This window comes from Salvia miltiorrhiza, chromosome 5, assembly GCF_028751815.1.
Source record: "Salvia miltiorrhiza cultivar Shanhuang (shh) chromosome 5, IMPLAD_Smil_shh, whole genome shotgun sequence".
In the NCBI taxonomy this organism is placed as follows: Eukaryota; Viridiplantae; Streptophyta; class Magnoliopsida; order Lamiales; family Lamiaceae; genus Salvia; species Salvia miltiorrhiza.
The window spans coordinates 44,652,716-44,665,097 of record NC_080391.1 but is presented as its reverse complement, the minus strand read 5'-3'; the positions used below and the strand labels follow the sequence as shown (position 1 = coordinate 44,665,097).

Genomic DNA, 12,382 nt, shown 5'->3' with positions numbered 1-12,382 from the left:
TTTTCAGCAAGATATAAACATACAAAAATACTGCATGAGATCCCACAAATTTAAAGTATTAATTGCTTCTAAAAAAAAGTACTGTAATTGTTTTCTTATTAAATTATCATTAATCAAATACATTTCACTGCTATAATAATACAATTTAGACAGAGTATGCGTGTGTTGCCTTAATAGTTTAATGTTCAATTTAGGGGGGTGTATTAGTTGTGGAGTTTAATAGATTTCCCTGGATTTTAAAAGTCTGGGTGTATTCGTTCCAGACTTTTAAAAGTCTGCAGAAATCTGGGTGTATTTGTTCCAGACTTTTAAAAGTCCATATAAATCTGGGTGTATTCGTTTCAGACTTTTTAAAATCCATACAAATCTAGGTGTATTCGTTATTCCATTGACTTCAAATCCGGAATGACTTTCATGGATTTCATCAAAAAAATACACACGACGAAATCCGGCCAAGAACCACGAGAATTGAAATCCATGGAGTTTTGAGCGATCGCTGAGTTCCAGCGCCCGCGGCCAAGAAGCCAGCGAGCGCCGGAACTCAGCACACGTTGAGAAAGACCAGCGCTCGCTGGGTTTGAGCGTGCGCTGGGTTCCCAGCGGCCGCTGGGTTGCAGCGGTCGCTGGGCCCAGGCAGCCCAGCCCAGCAACGCCTTTAAATACCCGTCTTCGATTTTTTTACCCCACAATCTGACAGACGCCTACTGCCTTCAAAAAAGAGTTCAGGGTTCTACTTTACCTTTTAGCCAGGTATTTTTTTCATAAATTTTATATCTTCATAGTATTTTAATTATGCAATTTTTCTATAGCATGAATATTGTACCTTTATAAATTATTAGCAACTGTATGTTGTGTTTCTATTGCATGTGAGTTGATTTTTGTTTTTAGTTGATGTTTTTTATTTTTTATTTTTATTCATTCATATAGTACTGTTCGATGTCTAGTAATATTATTATGGGAGACTCTCAACCACAAGAATCCAAAAAAAGGGCAGTGTATGAAGCATGGACACAGGAACAAAGTGATGCCTTGCTACGAATTCTGGTTGAATCTGCAATTAGGGGATGGCGCGATAATAGTGGTATATTTAGCAAAGCAACAGTAGAGGAAAGAATATTGCCTGTTCTGAATGACAAACTTAGGTGCAATAAAAATTATAATCACTACCAAAGTCGTATCAAATGGTTTAAGAGCCGTTGGACTGCGTATTCAAACCTCATGAAGTCTAACTCTGGTTTTGGTTATGACAACGACACCAAAAAATTCACGGCCCCAGATGAAGTATGGGATGCGTATATAGAGGTAAATTCGTTATCAATTATTTTTTAAACACAATTTAATTTAAATAATATAGTTAATTAATAATTTTGTTATTTATGTTTTTAGGCTCACCCAAAAGATGCATACTTACGCACTGGGAGTTTTTCGGACTATGATGACTTGAGACTTGTTGTTGGAAACGGTGTGGCTGTAGGAAGAAACGCAATTGGAGTTGGCAGTGCTACTGATGCTAGGACAATAGGAGTTGATGAAAGTAGAGGTCCAACCATAGAGGAGTTGAATTACGATACTGCTACTGAGGCGTTTGTAGTACTGGGTGAAGATGATCCACCGTTATCCGGCTCCAAATCACCTTTGGAGCCCACTGAAGTGCCTGTGGAGTCCACTCAGAGAAGAGCTCCCGCCAAGAGAAGCAGAGGCCAGTTTGAGACAAATTCAGGCCACACTGAAAATAGTCCGCATCAGGAGCTCCTGGTTCAAATTAAAAAAGTCACTAGCACAATGGATCGAGTTGAAAGCCTCTTCGTGAAACGAGATACTATGATGGAGAAAAGAGAAAATGAAAAAAGTTTTACAACTTGGGATGCTATTGAAGAAATACCCGATTTGAGTGAAGAGAACCGCTACACAGCATTTGACTTGCTTGTTACAAAGTCACAAAAAGATGGATTTATGAAAATGACTGTTCCTCAACGTAAAAGATGGATAGAATTGAAGACTAGGAAATAGATGATATTTTAGTCATGTTTTTTGAACTATGTTTTATGAGTACATTGTTTTGTTGGTTTTATGTTTTAATACTTTATTTTGTTGATTAATGAATGGTTTTTTATGAGTATTTTTAAAAGGCTATTTTTTGTGAGTCCCTTTTATTCTTATTTCAATTATTGTTTCATTGTTTTAAATGGCAGCATGAATTATGAAGATAAAATTAACATTGCAATTGAAGAAGACATAGATGAAGAACTTGATGATGAAATCGAAACAGAGATGGAGATTGAACTTCCTGTTCATGCTAGGCAACTGATGGAAGCAGCTAAGGTAGTTATCACTCTAGTGGGAAATATTATGACGCATCATCCGACTGCTGACAACGCTCTGATGCGACGACCAAAGACTAGGAAAGGATTCCGTTTTATTATGGACATGATGGATGGAGATCCGAGCCAATTTCGACAGTTGTATAGAATGTATCCTGACGTCTTCATCAAATTATGCCAGATCATTATGGAGAAAGCCCATGTGGATGATACACGATACACAACTGTTGAAGAAATGTTGGCAACATTCCTCATCATTGTAGGGCACAACGATCGTTATTGTAACGTTCGTGAAAGGTTTGGTCGTTCGCATTTTGCTACTAGTCAGAATTTCAACAAAATCTTGAGAGCATTGAACACCATAGCACCGGACATGATGTTTAAGCCGACTGGCGCAATACCCGCTAAAATCCGGGAAAGTACAAGATTTTATCCTTACTTCAAGGTATAATATTTATGCTCTTGTATTATATTAAACATTTATGATTTCTGTATAACACATTCACCTATTATTTTAGGATTGTATCGGGGCTATAGACGGCACTCATATCCCGGCCACGATAATAGGAAAAGACGTGAGCTGTTATCGTAACCGTCATGGGGTGAATTCGCAAAATGTTTTGGCAGCTTGCAACTTTGATTTACAGTTCATCTATGTGCTTAGTGGATGGGAAGGCTCAGCCCATGATTCCAGAATTTTAAGTGATGCATATTCTAGACCCAATGGACTCCACGTGCCTCAAGGTAAATATTTTCTAGTAGATTGTGGATTTGCCAATCGTCGACAGTTTTTGGCTCCATTACGTGGCGTTCGTTATCATCTCAAAGATTTCGGTGGTGACGGGCGTAATCCAAGAAATGAAGATGAGTTGTTCAATCTTCGACACGCATCATTGCGAAACGTGATTGAACGCATTTTTGGAATCTTCAAATCACGTTTCACAATTTTCAAAACAGCTCCTCCGTTCCCTTTTCAAACACAAGCAGAGTTAGTTTTGGCTTGTGCTGGATTGCATAACTTTCTCCGAAAGGAGTGTCGTTCTGATGAATTTCCAGTCGAAGTTGAAGAAGGAAATGTTGCAGCAGATGTTGAAAACGATGCGGACATTTTGGATTATCTTTCTCAAAGCCAGCTGTCACAGAGGAATGAAGCTAATACATGGAGAGCAAGTATTGCTAATGCTATGTGGGAAAATAGACATATAACTGAAACCGATCAAGACACACAGGCGGAGACCGAAGATAATAGTTAGGGAGGTGTTTTGATGGATGTCGTTGAATTAACGTTTTTTTTTTCAATGTTGGAATTTTTATGAATGTTGACGTTATTTTGTTTTTTTTTAAATGGATATTGGTTGATTTTATGAAGCATGAATTATATAATTATGGGTATATAGTTGGAGATTTGATGAATTCCACGGAATTGAGCATGAATTAGGGGGTATTTGTTTGGGATTTGATTAAAATCGACAGAATTGGAGCATTCTGAATTAGGGGTCCAGCGGCCGCTGGAAGGCAGAGCTCGCTGGGTTCCCAGCGCTCGCTGGGTTTCCAGCGAGTTCTGCCTTCCAGCGGCCGCTGGACCCCTAATTCAGAATGCTCGAATCGGATGGATTTTAATCAAATCCCAAACAAATACCCCCTAATTCATGCTCAATTCCGTAGAATTCATTTTTTTTGGGGTGCTTATGTTAAGCATTTTTGTATATTTTTTTATTTTCAGTTCATCATACATTATATTCATGTAAAATTGTATGATCATACTATAATTCTTTGACATGATTAAAATGTAATGAAAACATGAAAATCATGAATCAAATGCAAACATAATTCATGAAAACAAACATTAATCATTGTTCAAAAGATAAAATTATCCAAACTCATAAAACAATGTCAACATTAATATAAAAACTCAAAAACGTGGTCTCCAAGAATCCCACTGGCGCTGCAGCTCGGCAATCTGCTGGTCTTGTGCATCAAAGCGAGCATTCATATAATTCCTCATTGATGTCATCGATGAGTCAAAATGAGCTCGGAATGCTCCCATGGATGAATCAAAGTGTGCACGGAATGATGTGAGATCATTCTGAACCTGCTGATGGTAGTCTCTCGGGATTGAACCACCAGCTGCTCGCTCTCCATTCCCCTCGTCTTCTTCATCTGCCTCTTCGGCTTCCTCTTCAGCTTCTTCTTCGTTCTCCTCTTCTTCATCATCACCGGCGGTCCCAGATGGACCGGCACCAGGATCAATGCGGGGACGACGGCCTGCTGCAATCTCGGAGTGTATGTAGTTAACTACACAAGTCCTCTTCTCATGAGGAACCAGCGTGTATTGGTCAGAAATCAATTGAGCTGCTCTGAGCTCAGTATAATCAATGTACTCAGCATCCAGCTCATCCTGACCATGGATAGGCCCTTCTGTCGCAGCAAGAACTCCATACTTGTGTGCCAAACCAGTGATAATAGCAGCGAAAGAAGCATGGGCAGTAGGGCGCTTCTTCGCCCGAATCATAGCAGCCCAAATAAACTTTGAGATGCAGACTTTTGTGCCATCTAAAGCACACTCCAGCAAAAATACCTCAACTGCATTAACCTTATTCGCCTGCTCCTTTCCAGACACATTATATGCAAGAAATTTATGAACAATAGCTAATGCCGGATCCTTAATGTACCCACTAGGCATACCCGAACTATCCCAATTGTCACAATCAGTCAATCGATTCCACGCTTGATTAACATTCCATCCCCGAGTTTTATCAGATAATCCACCAATACTGAAACCAAAAACAGCTTTCATTCTAGCCAAACTAATGCGATACTCTCGCTCATACATCCTAGCTTTAATCCATTGCATATCACCAGCCATTTGCACAGTAGTCATGAACTCATAACATAAAGGATCATACCCAGAAAAATCAATAGTTTTAGCATATTTTTTCATCCCTAGATTTTGCAAATACAACTCAACTTGCTCCTCAAGATTCAAATCAGTAATCAACTCCCAATCCAAGTAATGCGGAGGAGTAATATCGTTCTCGTTAAATTTCTTAAATATTTCTCCCTCTAATTCGCTTTGCAATTCAAATGGACATTCATACCTTTGGCTCAAAGTAAGCTCCCCTCTACCGACGTTTACGTTCTTCGTTCGGACCATTATATCGTTGAAGGTGATTTTAGAGGGTAGTGGTATGGAAAAATTGTAGTTGAAGGTGATTTTTTGGGGGGGGTGTGCTGGAGCGGCGCTGGATAGGGGAAGAGTGAAATTAGGGCACCAGCGCTCGCTGGCCCTTTATATAGTGTTTATTTGGTCCCAGCGCTCGCTGGAACCCAGCGCTCGCTGGGTTTCCAGCGGTGCTGGGTTTCAGCGTGCGTTAGAAAGATGGATTTCAATTCAAGAATTATCCCCCAAATTCTTCGAAAATCAGTAAAAATCGGGTCAAATCCAACCACGAATTCTTTGAAAGTCGTCTGTAAATCGTCTGGAATCTATGTGAATTCCATGGAATTTAAACTCCATGGACTTTTTAAAGTCTGTGGAAATCTACAACGAATACACCCCCCTTAGAATAGTTAATAGTTAATAATACAATTTAGAATAGTTAATAGTTTAATGTTCAAGGTCAAAGGTTTTGAATTTGAATCCATAGTCTTTAAATTTATTTATTTAATTATTAATTTTATCAAAAGTTTATTGTGTGCTGATATTTCTCATATTTATAAAGGTAAATGATTAGTGCTCAATTCTCTCATCCAGATAAATATAATGAGATTTTTTTCTTTTTTGAAATAAAAATTAAAATTCAATTTCAACCGCTAATAAAATTAGATTGGACATACATGATTAATCTTGGAAAAAAGTTTATAAATACGGCATTTGTAAAGCAATACTTTATTCTTGAATAATAGTCATTTTTATGCACATAAATACATTATATTTGCAAAATTTAATTAGTTGTATGAATAAGGCATATGTCACTTATATGAATTCATGCATGAGTGAGTTAAAATTTATGAAAAATCAAGATTCAATTATTAATCATAACTAGTAAGTAGCCTGTCGAAATTCAACGAGAATTTATTATTATATAAATCTGTGAAATTATTTAATGTAATTTTTTATTTATTAATTTTATTTTATTAAAATAAAATGCTGAATAAGATATTTTTAAAATAAAATATTGTAATATTTATTTGAAATTGACCTAAATTAGATGTCTTATGAAATGTATATCTAAACAGAGTATTGACGTCCCACAAAATTTTAAAATAGAAACTACAACATTTATTTGGTAGTTACCTAATTTATATTTATGTAGTTGCAACCAATCACTGAAAAAAAATATCAATAGTGACTTAAACTTAAAAAGTCCGAATAAATTATTAAATTTGTAATTGCTTCATAATTTATCGAAAACATTATCACATGCCATATTAGTTGTTGTGTCATACGTATGACCATTCTCATCACATACTAAAATTTTTAGACCTATTTTTCAAGTGACTTTTGAGATTGCTACGTACAGTTGTCCATGACTAAACTGTCTAAACACAAGTGTAGGTAGGTACAATCCTACATTCGGAAGAGATTGTCCATGACTCTTGTTTATTGTCATAACAAAACAAACACTTACAGAGAATTGCCTTCTCTAGAACCGAATATGAAATTTAGTGAAATCCGATGATCTCATAATCATTTATAGCAATAGGAAACTTTTTGCCTGCTTTATTTTTTGAAATGAGTTTGCTTCTAATTACGTGTTCCCCAAGTTGAGTTACTATCAACATAATGTTATTACAAAGCTCATCAAATGGATCACTATTTATGAGAAGCATGACTATGCATTTCTTTTCAATTTAATTTCATGACTCGTCAATTCTGGACACTTGATCGTGTTGAGATATTCAACCAAAAATACTTCTTCATCGAGGCTGGTAGACATTAGAGACATGACGTAATCATTAATCGTATCAACCATCTTATTGGTGGGGGCGAATATAACTCTAGATCAGATGCATTATTCATTACGTAAGGGTACGTATGTGTGTTCCACTATAGCTACAATATAATTTGTTGCATCTCGTATAAGAATATCTTCTGATAATGTCACATCAGATTTTCCATCACCAAGACTTTCACCGGCAGTATCGTCACCTACTTTATTTATCCATTCTCCAAATTTTTTGGTATTTGCCTGATTTTTTTATGAAAAAATAATTATATGTAATATGTATTTTGAAACCCAAAATATACATTTATCAAATAATTAAACAATTATTTTTATTTAAATATAACATTAAATACAATATTATTAAGAAGTGAGCACTTTTGCCTATTGTCACTATTATTAATTCTACAAACATTTAACTTTTGTAGTTAACCTTATCGAATTCATCCTGTTATTTTCTTGGATATTGTACTTCTGTAATTTCAATTCATAGATAAAAAAATAACACTTGATCCCTACTTAATGCTAAAATAATATTCAGTTAATGGGGATGGAATTAATATGAATAAATAATGCATGTTAATATAATTTATTAAATTATATATTGAGATTAAGGTTTGTCTTCTCGAATAGTCCAATTAAATCGTTATCTGGATTGATCTTGTTGCATGTGGAGTTTTCATGGCAATCCAATGGGATACTGAATCTAGAGTGTACAGTCATGCCCCTAGGCAATAGTAGCGAAGCTAAACCAATCGAAGCTACTGGGAGTACTATATCACCCCTTCCCCCCAACATATGGTTGATCATAAGACTTTTCAGATATACGTCTTTCTTGTACCATTGTACTCTATTCGTCACAATTTTAGTATTCATCTTTTCATTTTAATTGAAAAGGGGATGTAGGGTTCAAATCACACACACACAAAAATTTATATAACACAATACATAGATAATTAGTCATTTAAATTAGTAAATTAAAACTATGTACATATATGCGTATTATATATATATATATATATATATATATATATACACACATGTATTATATATCATATATATACATATTAATTAGTGAGTATGAAGTGATAAACTTAAACCAATATTATATAATAAAATAAAATATAAACATAACTCTTTTTTAGATATGGAAATTGATTAAAATTTTAGAAAAAAATTAAATAAATGAGAATTGAGGAAAATTAGAATGAAGCGATGATACGATACCACGTAAGATAAGATTTATTTTGATACTATATACATAGATTGTTAGATTAAATGGACTAAGGATGATTATTAGTTCTTATATAGTTCTTATTAAAGATATATAGTTCTCATTTGATGGAGGTAGGAACTAAGAATCAATATGGTTCATACATCTTGACTAAATGGATGACAAAAGTTGATTTTCTTGCTGAATAATGCATCTTTATATATACAATAATGTGTTTTTAACAAAAATGCATTTTATAAAGAGGCAAAAAAATATAATAGTACTTTTTTGTTTAGTCAATCTATAAATAATAGCCAAAATTTTAGAATATTTAACCTTATATATATATATATATATATATATATATATATATATATATATATAGGGTTAGATTCAATGAAAAAGGCCTAAATATAAGAGAGAAGAGAGAAGAAATCTCATCCGTTGATCTTATATAATCTAACGGACATGATTTATTCACGCCATGTTCAACATATTTTTTCGTTGAACATTCGTGAACATATATCAACGGATGAGATTACTTCTCTCTTCTTTCTTACATTTAGGCCTTCTTCATTGAACCTTGGCCTATATATATATATATATATATATATATATATATATATATATAGGGGAGGGTGATTTATGCCTAATTGTTCTAATTTTAGGGGTTTGCATGTGCTTATTTTAAGTTAAATCTTTTGGAACTTGGTGTGTTTTATGGTCTATTTTATGCTTTGCAGAAGATTTAGGTTTTCAAGATGAATAGTGCAAATTGTGAAGAGTTTGGGCTAAGAATTGTGTGTTTGTGCACATTCTAGCATGGAAGAGAAGCAAAGCCAGGCCAGAGAAATCAGGGCAGAGGAATCGAAGCGCCAGAGGAATCACCTATTCCTCTGCCGAGAAGCGCCAGCATCAGAGAAGTAAAGTCCAGCGCTCAATAGTCAGAGAAGCCAGAGAAATCACCGTTCCTCTAGCGATAGCAGAGAATTCACCGTTCCTCTGGCGAATGCCAGAGAGATCGTCATTCCGCTGGCGAGAACCCCGAATTCGGCCAGAGAGAAGATGATTTCCAGAGCGCGCGTCACAGCTGGAAAGTTGCCTTATCATGCACGATTCTATTGCCTTTCGAGTTCTACTTTGCATGGCAACTTCCATGGTGATCCATAGGGATTCGAAGTCTATAAATAGGGCTTAGTTTTCTTTGTAAAAATCAATCCTCTTGCCTCCGGCACTTAGTTAGATCAATTACGTGCCCTAATCTTTAGTTCCGCCAAGTTAGCTAAAGCTTAGGTTTATTGCTTCATAATTTTAGTTTCGATTTCCGTTCTAGTTGGTTTAGTATATAGTTCTTTTAATTCATGTTTTAGATTAGTTCCCGTTTAGAGTTGTAATAACGTGACAGATTACTTCTCGAGACGAATTTACGGTATTTCTTTAATGAAGTTTATTTATTTGCTTTTACTTATGCTTTCTCTAAATTCTGCAAATTTAGTTTATGCGTTTTTATGATGCTTTCTTTAGATTATGCAATTTAGTTTCTGCCTAGTTAGATTAGATTTGAAGATTTTAATTAAAGTTATTTAAATTCGATTGCCTAGTTAATTCCTTTACTTTAAGTTGGTTAATTCTTGCCTAGGGTTTCATAGTTTAATTCGCCTAGATAATTTTAAGATTAAGTTTTTAGTTAAGTTTAAATTACAAGCATTAGTTAATAATTCCTTTTTGCCTAGTTAAGTTTAATTTCACGTAAATTTACTTTCCAAGTTTTAGTTAATGATTCCAAACTTTACTGCTTTCCTGTGACATAATTAAAAGCCCTTAAAGATCTTCCTTGAGAGATGACACTGGGTCAACTTACCATCACTAGGATGTCCTTGTTCTATTGCAAGTCAAACTAGAGGTGTTCTAGGTTGAGTCAGAGGGCTACCGTGAGAGCACCTCTTAAAATAAGAAATAAGAATTAGGAAAAGTGTATGAATTTTACGTAGAACACATATGAATTAGGGGCGCTCCAATGAGACCCCATAATTTTAGTGAGATCTAGGCACGATCTGATGCGTTTATTTTATCAATCTTATGACTGATATTGTATCTGGAGGGAGATTTTTTTTTGCAGGGTTCGAATCCTGGAGGGAGCATAATATTTTAAATTTTGTTATTTATCAGTATATACTGCATTGTTCATCAGTATATACCGCCTTATTCATCAATATATATGTCTTATTCATTACCAATTTTTTAAATTTTGTTTTTCATCAGTATATACATCTTGATCGTTAGATATACATCTTAACAAGACGTATATATATATATATATATATATATATATATATATATATATAGGGGCACACTCCAGTGAGACCCCCTATTTTTCGTGTAACATGAGGACAATGAATAAGACATATAACATTAATGAACAAGACGTATATCTAATGAACAAGATGTATATACTGATGAAAAATAAAACTTAAAAAAATCGTAATGAATAAGACATATATACTGATGAACAGGGCCGTATATACTGATGAACAATGCAGTATATACTGATGAATAACAAAATTTAAAATATTCTGCTCCCTCCAGGATTCGAACCCTGCGAAAAAAAATCACCCTCCAGATACAATATCAGCCATAGGATTGATAAAATAAACGCACCAGATCCTGCCCTGGATCTCACTAAAATTAGGGCGTCTCATTGGAGCGGCACCCTATATATATATATATATATATATATATATATATATATATTCTTATTAAGTTGAAGGTTCACACGAAAATATATAAACTATATACATAATAATTTAAAGGGTTAATAGCCGAAAAATACACGAACTTTCACCGGATTTGCATATTGCACATGACCTTAAAAAATAGCCCCAGAATACACCACCTTTTAATTTAGTTGCAAATTACACCCGCGTTGACTACCACCTTGATCGGTGGTGACGTGGCTGTCGGATTTTGTTGACGTGGACGATTTTCCGATGTAAGAATACGACGTCGTTTTGTTGTTACATTACAACACCCAAAACGACGTCGTTTTGTCAATTATTTTAAATAACAAAAAAAAAGAAAAAAAAAGTTGGGGCTGCCTGTCTCCTCCGTTTTGCCAAGTCTCCTCCGCCCCGCTCACCTGCTGTTTCACCCCCGCTCCCGTCACCGCCACCACCTCCATCGCTCACCTGCTGTTTACAACGTCATCGCTCAAGAGTGGAAAAAACACCCTCAAAGATTCTGCATTCATGGCCTCATCACCATTACCCACCAACCAAAAACTAATCAAATCAACGAGCGGCATGTTCAAACCCTCCAACCCATCAAAATTTTGATCAAACCCACTATAACAGACATTTATGTAACCTAAAACAGAGTCCACTAAACTTTTGATTTCTCCACATATTTTCCTCTCTTTCTTGGACCCCAGCTAAAAGCTCTTCAAATCAAGGAAGGGGGGGCTTTGGGTTGGACTCGACGGCGGTTGCCTTCCGGATGTGCGGTCGTCGGGAATCGACGGGCAAGAGGCCACGATTTGGAGATCTAGGGTATTGGTGGCGAAGGTGGTGGTGGTGCCCTCGTTTTCTCATTCCCAACCACCGCCGCCACTGGTGCCGATGAGGAATGGATGGTGGAGGTGGCGGTTGAGTGGAGGTGAAAAGGGGGAGGCGTTCAGATCTGGAAGGGGTTGATGTCGGAGAGGTGTTCCTCGCCGGAGAAGCAGGGGGCGGCTCCAAATCTGGAAGGGTGGAAGTGGCAGAGCTGTCACCGGAAATAAAGGGAAAGAGGTGGTGGATTCAGGGATCTAGGGTGTGTGCGGCTGCGATGACAGTGCGCGACGGTAGTGTTTGATTTGTGCGTGTGTTACAGAGGGAGGATGAGAGGCGAGAGAAGGGAGAAGTGAC

The 12,382-nt window shown here is 36.0% G+C and overlaps 2 protein-coding genes across 2 annotated transcripts; both read left to right on the top strand.

Moving 5' to 3' along the window:
- Positions 1–309: 309 nt before the first annotated feature.
- On the top strand, positions 310–2,010 carry LOC131025984 (uncharacterized protein At2g29880-like). Its single transcript, XM_057955765.1, has 2 exons — positions 310–1,302; positions 1,387–2,010. Exons 1-2 carry the CDS (start codon positions 937–939, stop codon positions 2,008–2,010), a joined length of 990 nt encoding a protein of 329 aa, XP_057811748.1. The 5' UTR covers positions 310–936.
- A 183-nt stretch (positions 2,011–2,193) lies between these two features.
- Positions 2,194–3,704, top strand: LOC131025983 (uncharacterized). The gene is made up of 2 exons (XM_057955764.1): positions 2,194–2,766; positions 2,840–3,704. The coding sequence occupies exons 1-2, from the start codon at positions 2,194–2,196 to the stop codon at positions 3,572–3,574; spliced, it is 1,308 nt and encodes a 435-aa protein (XP_057811747.1). The 3' UTR covers positions 3,575–3,704.
- The last annotated feature ends 8,678 nt before the right edge of the window (positions 3,705–12,382 follow it).